At 37.0% G+C, this 12533-nt stretch overlaps 1 protein-coding gene across 1 annotated transcript in view; it reads left to right on the top strand.

Annotated features, from left to right (window-relative positions):
• Nucleotides 1-12533, top strand: part of ANKRD42 (ankyrin repeat domain 42) — a 129282-nt gene that overhangs the window by 40830 nt on the left and 75919 nt on the right. The window contains 3 exon segments of the mRNA XM_037839766.1: nucleotides 2324-2443; nucleotides 3382-3517; nucleotides 10841-11041. Coding sequence (XP_037695694.1) covers nucleotides 2324-2443; nucleotides 3382-3517; nucleotides 10841-11041 — 457 coding nt within the window.

Here is a 12533-nt window from a genome sequence, read left to right on the forward strand (position 1 = left end):
CTAGACAAAGCGGAGTGTGGTCCTTATGGCTTTCCCAATCCCATTGTCACCCCTCATAAGCTACATTTTTATACAATTGTCTTCGAGATTCATGGGTTCTGGGTTGTAGTTTGATAGTTTCAGGTATCCACCACCAGCTACCCCAATTCTTTAGAACCTAAAAAGTGTTGTCTAAATTGTGCGTAAGAGTGCCCACCAGAGTGACCTCTCGGCTCCTTTTGGAATTTCTCTGCCACTCAAGCTTATTTCATTTCCTTTCACATCCCCCTTTTGGTCAAGAAGATGTTCTCCATCCCACAATGCCAGGTCTACATTCCTCCCCAGGAGTCATATTCTACGTTGCCAGGGAGATTCACTCCCCTGGGTGTCTGATCCCACGTAGGGGGGAGGGCAGTGATTTCACCTTTCAAGTTGACTTAGCTAGAGAGAGAGGGCCACATCTGAGCAACAAAGAGGTATTCGGGAGGAGGCTCTTAGGCACAATTATAGGGAGGCCTAGCCTCTCCTTTGCAGCAATATGGTGAGAATCTAATGTGAGTCAGAATGACCGATAATTATGATACCATGGATAGAAATAGGGAAATCAGAAAAACGGGAGATTTGGAGGAAAAATGTTGATTTCAGTTTGGTACATGCTGAGCTCACAGTGCCTGTAGGTTATCCAAGTGGAGAAGGTATAGGCAGTTGAAAAGGGAGCTAGAGACAAAGGTTACAAGTAAGAAAGAAGAGACAAGAGTGTAGAGTGTTGAGTAGCGAATATTGAAGAGTGTTAATTATAGGGATGGGAGGAAGCAGAGAAATGAGTACAGAAATCAGAGAAGGAAGGTCAGATAGATGGGAGAGTAAGGAAGGATAAATTAGGACTATGCAAATGAAGGAAGAAGTTTATTTTAAGAAAGTAGGCAGAATATCAAAAGTAAAGTAAAACTAAGGTGAATAAAACTTAAGGAAAGGTCATTGAATTTGGTGGATGAAAGCTCTCTATTGGAGAAGGTTGGGTGTATTTCTGTGCGTGGTAGGGATGGAAACCACTTTGTACATTAATTTGAGAGGCTGGGCAGTAAAAGGAAGGAGAAAACACAATCATAACTTTAGGGGACTTCAGGGTCAGATGAAGCTTTTCCTTCCTATTCTTAGTTTTCAAAGTGTTTTTTACCAAGAAGTTTGCTGGATTTTATCGAATGCTTTTTCTTCCTCAATTGGTATGAACAAGTTTTTTTTTTTTTTTTTTTTCCTTCACTCTGATAATGTGGTGTATTACATTAATTTATTTTCTTATGTTAAACCACCTTTACATACTTGGTATTAATCCCACTTGATCATGGTGTATACATCTTTTAATGTGCATTTGGATTCTGTTCTTTACTTGATGCTTCCAAGCATTAAATCAAACTACTTCCTCTGCCTTGATTGTCCTTCCCTTCCTCAAAGCGATCTTTTCTTCTCAGAGCTTTTGAGGTGCTTTTTTGTACTATACTGAATAGTTGTTGCTTTTCAAGGACTGCTTTGTGTAGTTGATTATTTTTGTCTCTATGTATATATATGTTCTAATTACTGAATTTGATAATATGGCTTAGTATTCTTCATAGACTTTTACACAGTAGCACTCAATATGGTTTATGATGATTATTGACTAGTTAGTTAACGGGAATCAGGCAAAATTATGGAGACTTGTATTCCTAAAATTCTTGATAGGAATTTTGACTGAGTAAACCTTTGCTGAGATACTAGTAAATATAGTCTGGTTAAAGAAGAAGAAAATAAAGACTGAGTGAAAAAAAAACCTTAAAATATTAATAAATAATTCTTTTAAACCAATTACTCTGTATATTATATAGAAGAGCTGTGTATATGATATAATACACATAGAAACTGGGCCAACTGTAAACTCAATTGGAAACTTGATTTAAGGTTTAGAGTTGGTTACATTAATAATAAAATTGCATTATAGTGTTCAAATCTCAGTTAATAAAAGTTCTGCTTTTGAAGTAGTGGAAGTTTAAATTTCAGGTTTACTAAATTAGCGTTAAAGTATTTAATTTAGTGGTTATTAATCTGTACTTTTGAAAAGATATGCTCAAATCAAAATTTGTAGTCAGATATTATAAATGTCTCCTAGGCAGTGTTTGAAAAGACCTCAAGCATTTTCTTAGTATTAGCTAAGAATTTCTCATATTTTGCCAGTAGCACAAATATAAACCCTTATGTAATAAATAATCCAGCTATAGATTAGCAAATTGCCTGCTTTTACTAATTTGAACCTGCATTTATAATTTAACATCTATGTTTATGTAAACACAGATTCTCATGTCTCTATTTGTAGGCTCTTAAGATCAATGGAGCAAATCTGTCAGTTCAGGATGACCATGGATGCACTCCTTTACACCTTGCTGCCACTCATGGACATTCTTTCACTTTACAAATAATGCTTCAAAGTGGAGTGGTGAGGGATTCCTGTTAATACACGTGAGAGTGTATAATCATACAGATGGAGTAGTGTTTTGTAGTGTGGTTACCCCTCCTGACTTTTTAAACTCCTTATATAACTTTGGGGAATAATTTAATCTTTAGCTTTAGCTTTTCTGTTTTTTAACATGGGACAATTATTTGGATGAACTTCGAAACAATTCAGATTAGTCTCCAAAGAAAGCAGTTTAGTAGTACAAAACATTTTAAAGGCTTTGGGGTTCTTTATGTAAGTTTAGAGGTTAAGAGGGAAGAATTTGAAGCTTCCAAACAAATTTTGATTGATAAGCTATATAATTTTCTGCATGTTTACCTGTGTGTTTCTTTTGTAACTCTCTTATCTCATGCATTAATTTAGAAAGTGATTTATATATCCATAAATTTCATTTATTTATGGCAGTATTTATTTTTAATATTACCTGGCAGTTGTAAAAAATAACCTTCTTGTAAGAAGGGAACTGTCAGTATTAAAGACAATATGGTAAGAATTGATGTTCTATAAGTTAGAAAAAGAGTGAAAAGCCTATTAAATATTTTTCATTAACTCTTTGTGTATTCTTTCAGGGATATGATTTGATCATTTAATCCATCCCTCTCTTTTACTGGTCAGGAAACTGACCAGCAAAATGGCCAGCCAAGTTCCTTCTTAAAAAAACTATTTTATATAACTTGTGTTCTTTTAAAAAAGGCTATTTAATAAAATTTCACTAATACCTTATTAGCTCATATGTTCAAATAAGTAGCTGCAGTTTAAATTTTTGTTAGGTGCATTTTGTCTATTATATTTAGTATTTGCCTTATGTTTTTAAGAAGAGCCTCCAATTCTTATATGCAGAATTAAACTTTTAGGCTTAGTCTCCCCCCACTCCCTCCCCAAATGGCAGGAAACTGAGTCCTTGTGAATGTTACTTTTAGGATCCCAGTTTGACTGATAAGAGAGAATGGAGACCTGTACATTATGCAGCTTTTCATGGGAGGCTTGGCTGTTTGCAACTTCTTGTTAAATGGGGTTGTGGCATAGAAGATGTGGACCACAATGGAAACCTTCCAGGTATTCAACAAAAGCAAATGTTTTCTTTTTTTTATTAATGTAAACTTTTAAAGAGTTGACCATGTTTCAGGAATTTAAGCTATCATCATTCAATAGGCTCTTGCAAAACTAAAGTAGTAAATCTGTTGATGTGAACAATTTTTATTTAAATCTTGCCTATGTTATGTACCTCTCTCAAACTTGGCTGTTTGTCTTTCAGCCTGCAATTAATTTTTTTTCTGGAACCATATCAGCAAACAGGACTTGGTCAAATTAAACTTGGACTCACTCTTATCTCCTTCCCTGGCCTAAATCCCTTCACACTATCTTCTGGGATCATTTTTCTTCTTTCTGAAGTACTTCCTTCAGTGTTCATTTGATGAAGGTCTTTTGGTATAAACTCAATTTTTGTTTATCTGAAAAGGCTCTCTTTTACCCTCATTATTTTTTTCTAAAAAGCTTTTTATCTTGTTCATTTAAAAAAGTAAACTTTTAAATTGAAGTATGTTCTAGTTTGCTAATGCTGCAGAATGCAAAACAACAGAGACGGATTGGCTTTTATAAAAAGGGGGTTTATTTGGCTATACAGTTACAGTCTTAAGGCCATAAAGTGTCCAAGGTAACACATCAGTAATCAGGTACCTTCACTGGAGGATGGCAAATGGCGTCCGGAAAACCTCTGTTAGCTGAGAAGGCACGTGGCTGGCGTCTGCTCCAAAGTTCTGGTTTCAAAATGGCTTTCTGCCAGGACGTTCCTCTCTAGCAAGCTTGCTCCTCTTCAAAATGTCACTCACAGCTGCACTCCGTTCAGTCTCTTTGAGTCAGCATGTTTATATGGCTCCCCTGATCAAGGCCCACCCTGAATGGGCAGGGCCACGCCTCCATGGGAGTATCCCACCAGAGTCACCACCCACAGCTGGGTGGGGCACATTCCAAGCAAATCTAATCAGCACCAAAAGTCTGTCCCACAAGACTACATCAAAGATAATGGCGTTTGGGGGACAAAATGCATTCAAACCGGCACAAAGTACAAATGTATAAGAAAAGTGCCTAACTCAAATGTACAATTCGTTGAATGTTCACAAATGAACACTTCTCTGTAATCATCACCTAGATCGAGAAGTAGAATCGAGCAGCTTCAAGTCTCTGTCTCCTCCCACTTACTTTCACTCTCCGAAATTAGTTACTACCTTGTCTTCTAACAGTATAAATTAGTTTTCTCTTTTGGAAATACATGAAATGGAATCATACACTGTCATTCTTTTGTGTCTGGCTTTGTTTACTTTTCCAAAGTGGTTGTACCAATTTACATATCCACTGGCAGTATATAAGAGTTTGTTGTTCTGGAGTCTCATTAACATTTGGTATCATTTTTTTCATTTTAGTCATCATGATGGGTGTATAGTGATATCTAATTGTGGTTTTAATTTACATTTTCCTGTTGACTAATAATGTTGAACATATTTACATCTATTTGTTGGTTATTTGGTTATCTTCTTTTGTGACATATTTTTTCAAATCTTTTCTCTATTTTTCTACTGGGTTGCCTGTCTTTTTCTTACTGAATTGTAGGGGTTCTTTATATATTTTATATGCAAGCTTTTTTATCAATTATATGTATTGCAAATAGCTTATTCACTGTATGCCTTTAAGGTATCTTTTGATGACTAGAAGTTTTAATTTTAATGTAGCCTAATTTAATCTCTTCCTTTATGGTTAGTACTTTCTGTATTCAGTGTAAAAAAATCTTTCCCTCTTCTTTGGTCATGAAGACATTCTTTTCTGTTATCTTCTAGAAATTTTATTGTTTTACGTCCACATTTAGATCTCCAACCCAGCCAGAATGGACTTTTTTGTGTATAATGCAAGACGGGAGTCAAATTTCATTTTTGTTTTCCATGTTGACCCAGCTCCATGTGTTGAAATTAAACTGTCCTTTCCCTCAGTGCTTTGCAGTTGGCATCTTTGTCATATATTAGTGCCATATATGTGTGGGTTTGTTTTCTGTACTGTATTTTGTTCTTCCAGTCTATTTCTCTTTGTGCCATACTATACTGTCTTAATTACTGTAGCTTTATAGTAAATCTTGGATTTTAAGAAAATAAATTTTCCCACTTTGTTTTTCTTCTTCAAGGTTGTTTTGGTTTTTCTTGGCCCTTTGCAATTTTCATGGAGAATCAGCTTGTAAATTTTTATTAAAAAAACTATTGGAATTTTGATTGGGATTTTATTAATCAGTGTGAGGAGAACTGATATTTGTTATATACTGAGTCTTCTAATTCATTATCATCACATATCTCATTGCTTATTTAGATCTTTAACTTCTTTCAGAAATATTTTGAAGTTTTCTGTATAAAGGTGTGTGGCCTCTGTAACTGGTATCTTAAAAAAATTATATATTTTCCAAATCTTTATTGCTGATATGTAAAAATATGATTGATTATGGTATCTTGCAATCTTTTGAACTCAGTAATTCAAATAATTTATCTGCAGAGTCTTTCGGATTTTCTTTTTCTTTTTTTTTTTTTTTTTAAAAAAAGTGAACGTCTCAGATTTTATTTAATTCATTAATTAGAGAATCAGTGAAACATTACAATCAGTTCAAAAGAGAATCCAAAGAACAGACAAACATATAAATATCTGTAATGCTGAAAAGAATTTACAAATAAATACAAAATTGGCTAACAGGTCAATATTCAGTTGCATTTCACCAAACATAATTTATATATTTTTATGGAAAAGAAACATTTGAATTACATTCAGTTCCTCTACAACTTACAGAATTGTAAACTAGCTCAGATAACCTGTCTAGACAACTAGATAGGACACCCGATAATATTTCTGGTACATTTCAAAATCCTTTACATTTTTTCCTAAACTTAAATTAATTAATGGTTAACCCCACCCCCACCGACAATTGTGTGCTTATTTATGAGGTCATTTTACACAATTAAATAAAAAACAACTAAATTCGTAGTTCTCAATATCCTAGAGAAAAATATCTTGGCGATTCAATACTCTTGAGGCTGACAGCTGAAACCAGCAGCCAAGTGTAAGCCCTAGGGGCAGAAGGAATCCATTAAAAACCTTAGAGCTTCTTTTGCCAGTTTGGATGTATTATGTCCCTCAAAACACCATGTTCTTTAATGCAGTCTTGTGAGGGCAGATGTATTAGTGTTGATTAGGCTGGAATCTTTGGATTAGGTTGTTTCCATGGAGATGTGACACACCCCGCCCAACTGTGGGTAATACCTTTCATTAGATTATTTCCATGGAGGTGTGGCCCTGCCCATTCAGCATGGGTCTTGATTTAATCACTGGAGTCCTTTAAAAACGCTGGCACAGACCTAGACACTAGCTGGCTTAGCCCAGAGATGCTTGGAGTTGTGGACCCGTAATGTTGGCTGCAGCTTAGAGAGACATTTTGAAGACACCTGTTGAAAGCTGACCCTGAGGTTTTGGAAAACACCATTTTGAAATGCAACCTGGGAGCAAGCAGACACAAACCACATGCCTTCCCAGCTAACAGAGGTTTTACAGAAGCCAGTGGCCTTTCTCCAGTGAAGGTACCCTTTGTTGATGCCTTACCTTGGACACTTTATGGCCTTAAGACTGTAACTTTGTAACCAAATAAACCCCCTTTATAAAAGCCAATCTGTTTCCAGTGTTTTGCAAAACGGCTGCATTAGCAAACCAGAACACTTCTCATTTCCTCTAAATTGTCACAGAAATGGCCCCAGTTCTAAATTACAAAGTATGTGCTAAGGACAAGTTCCCTTCAATCTTTTCATGCTCCGCACTCTTTAACACCCTACCCCCAGCCAGGGTTTTAACAAAATACCTTGAAGTCAGAGAAAGAGTGAACAATAGCAAGAGAAAGGGTGTGTGTGTGTGTGTTTTAGATTGCCCATAATGAAGAATTAGTGAATGCTAAATTACCTCTTTGGTGGACTGTATGAATCTACCAAGCATAGTGTCCACCATTGCACCTCTAGGGGGAAAGGACAAGTCTCTTAGGGCTGCTGTCAAAACTGGGAGGTCAGGATGAGTAGACTAGAGAGGCTGCTCTTTGTGGATTGAAAGCATCTTGCAGGGAAAAGTAACTATCCATGAACCATAACCTTCCTAGACATGCCTGTTTTTAGAAGGATGCTTTATGCCGAATGGGGGAAGCAGCGGGTTTTATACATAAAATTGGTGCCTCCAAATGGTTGAAAACATTCAGACACTGGCACTGGGCTTTCTAGGAGTTGTGTAGGATCCTCTTTGGCCTGATTCATAACCCTCTGGCCTTCTAGGAATTCTGAGGGCTCTGTTCTCCTTGGCACAGCCTCCTATAGGGTGCTGAGAATATGCTCTGAAAAGGGCTACCATATCACACCAGCTTCAACACATTAAACACATGCGTTTTACAACAGAGTCTATGTGAGGACTTCCACTTCTGCTCATATTTGAGGAGCAAGGACCAATTTACCTTTTCTGGTTAAAAAAAGTTGAAAAGCAAATAAAAACAGGCAGGACAAGGATTTCTAAGAATGACTGTCATAGGTTAAATTCTACAGTGTTTCCAGGAGATAGCACACAAAGGGGAAACCAAAAATAGAGTCTTATAATTTCTGTAGGTCGATGAGATGGAGGTGGGGGTTTAGAAAGGTCAAAGTACCCAGAATTTGTGGGACAAAATACAGAGAGGAAAGAACTGTACTAAGGGAGTGGTATGGAGATCTGCAGAAAGGTCTCCTTGAGTCTTTCTGAGTATTGATTTATTCATCCATAAGGAAACTCTCTAAATTTTTCACTTTGGCAAAAATAGTTTGACAGCATATAACATTTTCAAAGTGGAAAACACAGTCATTTTCATACTGTTGGTTTTACCTCCAAAATATATCCAGAAGCTGAGCTCTTCGAAGTACCACCACTGCTAACACCCATAGTACCATCCAATTTTGTTAGGATTATTGAAATCATTACTAAATTGTCAGTGCTTCCACCACTGTCCCACTGGAGTCTATCCTTTCTTTATTCTTTTAAGTCAAAGCTTTCCTTTCCCAGCTGTCAGCCCATGACATCACTTAAAAAAAGGAAGAGCAATATCCATGTTTACAAATTGGAAAGTTCAATGTGGTGAAGCCATTAATCTTTTCTGAATTGATTTAAACACTGCCAGTTTGAATGTATTATGTCCCCCAAAACGCCATTATCTTTGATGTGCTCTTGTGTGGGCAGACCTATCAGTGTTGATTAGATTGTAATTCTTGGAGTGTTTCTGTGGAGATGCGACCCACCCAACTGTGGATGATGACTCTAATTGGATAATTTCCATGGAGGTGTTGCCCCATCCATTCAGGGTGAGTCTAAATTAAATCACTGGAGCCATATAAATGAGCTGACAAACAGAAGGAACTCAGTGCAGCTGAGAGTGACACCCTGAAGAGAAGCTATAGCCAAGAGGGACACTTTGAAGAATGCACAGAAGCTGAGAGAGTAGCTGCAGATGAGAGACAGTTTGAAGATGGCCATTGAAAGCAGACTCTTGCTCCGGAGAAGTTAAGAGAGGACAAGCACCTGAAGAACAACTAAGAGTGATGTTTCTGAGGAACTGTTGCCTAGAGAGGAACATCCTGAGAGAAAGCCGTTTTGAAACCAGAACTATGGAGCAGATGCCAGCCACGTGCCCCCACAGCCAAACAGAGGTTTTCCAGATGCCATTGGCCATCATCCTCCAGCGAAGGCACCCGATCGTTGACGACCCACCCTGGACACTTTCTGGCCTTAAGACTGTAACTGTGTAACCAAATAATACACTATACTGTAGTCTATTAAGTGTGCAAGAGCTTTGTATCTGAGATGTGTTTATTTTCTGTGGCTCTTGGGAGAGTATAGAGATGCGTGAAGATTCAGCTCACAAGAGGAGACTTAAAGATGGTCCAAGCCTTCCATTGTGACAACCTGTGGGGACTTCTCGGGATAATGAATTCATCAAGTCTGGTTCGTTCTGGCCAGGGCTTTTGACTCTGCAAATCTAGGACATGTTCCTTTCTGGGCTCTTCTGCCTCTGTCTGAATCTCTTGTTCTCTAACCACCAGGATGAACTTTTCCCCGGTCGGGGTGCAGGCTGGGCCGGACACACGGTCCCACACACCCCGGCCCACACCGAGCACCTTCTCCTGACGAGGACTCGGCAGACTTGCGCCCCCGGAATCGCGGGGTCGTCCGGGCCAAGCTCAGTCACTGGAAAAGCCACGCCTGGGAGGTTCCCGGGACTTCCCGTTCCTTCCTCTCTGGGCAGGAGCCAACCCATCCTGGGTGATCCCCCAGAGTCGCCTGGAGCCCCCGACAGCGGCACCCGCAATTCAGACGCGAACCCTCAGCGCATGTGGAGATCGCTAGATCTCGGCGATCCTCCGGATTTTCTAGATATACAATCTGAAAATAGTGATGGTTTATTTTTTTTCTAATGTATATGATATGTATATATATATTATGGTTTTTACTTTATCACATTGCCCAGCCTAGGATCTCCAGTACAATGTTCACATACTTCAAAATACTTTCAGATTTCTATTGTGATTTCTTCTTTGACCCCTGAATTATTTAAGCTTGGGACACCCTAGAACTGTTCCTACTTTTTGCAGAAGTTTTTGGTTTATGGCTCTCCCTCAATCTTATCTAATTTACTTTCTTTCAGGATCCCTTGACATTTCTTGCCTGTTCATGGCATTCTTGTTTGTTTGTCTAGTCCTTTATGGTTTAAAAATGTCTTGTTCTCTATTATTTTCAAGGATTTAGGGTGGAGAATGGTGAGGTATCTATGTGTGCTTATTCTGCCATTTTGATCTGGTCCTCTTATTACATAGTAGAAATAATAAATGATTATAACAAATGGGCTGATGTACAATGATAAAAAGTTCATTCATATTTGCATAGTGATTATTTTGTTTTATGTCTTCCAGTTTTTCTCAAAATAGGAAATTTTACTTTATTTTTTTTTTAACTTATATGACAAACATTTCTCATGTAATTATAAGCTGCAAAATTGGGATTTTACTTTCTAAGACAGTTTTCTGGGCCTGCTCTTTTCTTACCATTAATCGGTCTCTGTACACTCAGAATAAGTATGACTATTCAGCCATTTAGTCCACTTTGGCATGACTAGAGGCTGACTGAATAAGGAGATGCAGGCTAGAAAAAAAGTCTATTTTCCTTGTTCATCATAAGTCCTTGTTATATGTTGTAGAGATAGTCATCTTCTTATTAGGATTACAGCCAATGTATTGTTTCTTTTTTTAAGTAATTTACTTTCAGTTTTAAAATTAAATTCTTTTTTTTCCCTCTCACCTATAGTTCACTTAGCAGCCATGGAAGGCCACCTTCACTGTTTTAAGTTCCTACTCAGCAGAATGAGCCAAGCAACACAAGCTTTAAAAGCCTTCAATGATAATGGAGAAAATGTATTGGACCTGGCTCAGAGGTTCTTCAAGCAGAACATTTTACAGTTTATTCAGGGGACTGAGTATGAAGGAAATGATCCAGAAGATCAGGAAAGTAAGTAACAAACCTAAAGTGCTTTAGCATATAATAAGTAGCGTCAATGGAAAAGAAAGAAGTTATTAGGCCAATGTTATATTAAAACTTATTGTATATAATTGTCCACACATTCACCCATATGTTCTTGATTATAAACTATTTTAGACACAACTATATAGAGATTAACATAATGAACACAGTTTGTATCACTAAATTTAAGAATAAAGTCTTGTGGGTACAGATGAAGGCCCTTCGATCTCTCTCCCTGATACCCTTCCCTTTACCTCCTCCTCAGAGGTAGCTATTATTTTGGATTCAACATTCCATTTTATGGTTTTATATTTCAGTTATATAATGTATATACCTGCAAAAAATATATAGTATTGTTTTGAGCATTTGTCAGGGTAAGAGGCTAAGCTGCTATAACAAAGAAATCCTAAAATTCAGTGGCTTAAATGACATCTATGATGTGATAGCTTGGGTTGGAGAGTGAATCCATGAAGTCATTCAGAGACTTGGAATCTTCCAAGTTCTTTCTAGTTGTTGCTAATCCAGCTGGGGGTAGAGAGTGAATGTGGGTATGAGGTGAGGATCAGAGATTTTCTAAGGTGGAAGTTGCATTCATCACTTTTGTTAACATGGCAACAGTTTGGTCATATGACCACACCTACTTGAAAGGAAGCCCTAGGGAATTCAGTAAATAGCACTTATCCCAGTTGCAACTCTGTTACTGTTGAGGGACAGGGATTTGGGGATACAACTAGAAGTTTTTGAAACATTTTTAAAACTTTGTAAAATGAGATAAAACAATATTCTTCTGAGACTTGCTTATTTTGTTTTTGAGACTAGATTGATAGTTTATTCTTTTTAAGTGTTGCATACACTTAATTATTAATAATTATTGAAATTATTCTTTATCCATTCTCCACTTTGACATTTAGGTTGTTGTAATTTTTCACTTTTACAGATTGATATGGTAATGGATAATCTTGTATGTGACTCCTTATGTTTATACAAGAGTCTCTTTAGTGCCTGCCTTTTTCATGCATACCCCATGTAGAAAATGATTATATTTGCATGGCACACTGGGATAATTGGATGAGGCTTCTTGCACTGCCTATCCTCTCTGAAGACATTGTTAAGAGCTCAGCTTTACTTCTAATTATGTGTCTTGGCAAATAGTTGGAAAACAGTATTCAATGTTGTGAGATTTTAAAATTTTAACCAAATAGTTGGGTACAAAAAGGTTTAATTTGTGTTTTGATTTATATTTTCTGTATTAATGAGTTGAACATCCTTTTATAAAGTTATTGGTTAGTCTGATTTTCCTTTTTATGAGTTGCCTGCCTATATCTTTTTCCCTTTTTAGAAATTGCACTATTTGCTCTTTCTAATGAATTTATCTGAAATCTTTCTAGGTTTCCAATTCTAATCTGTTATTGATTTTATCTGACACAGTTATTTTCTCTCATACTGTGGCTTGTCTTTGCCCTTTGATTATGGTATCCTT

The sequence above is a fragment of the Choloepus didactylus genome, chromosome 6 (genome assembly GCF_015220235.1).
Source record: "Choloepus didactylus isolate mChoDid1 chromosome 6, mChoDid1.pri, whole genome shotgun sequence".
In the NCBI taxonomy this organism is placed as follows: Eukaryota; Metazoa; Chordata; class Mammalia; order Pilosa; family Megalonychidae; genus Choloepus; species Choloepus didactylus.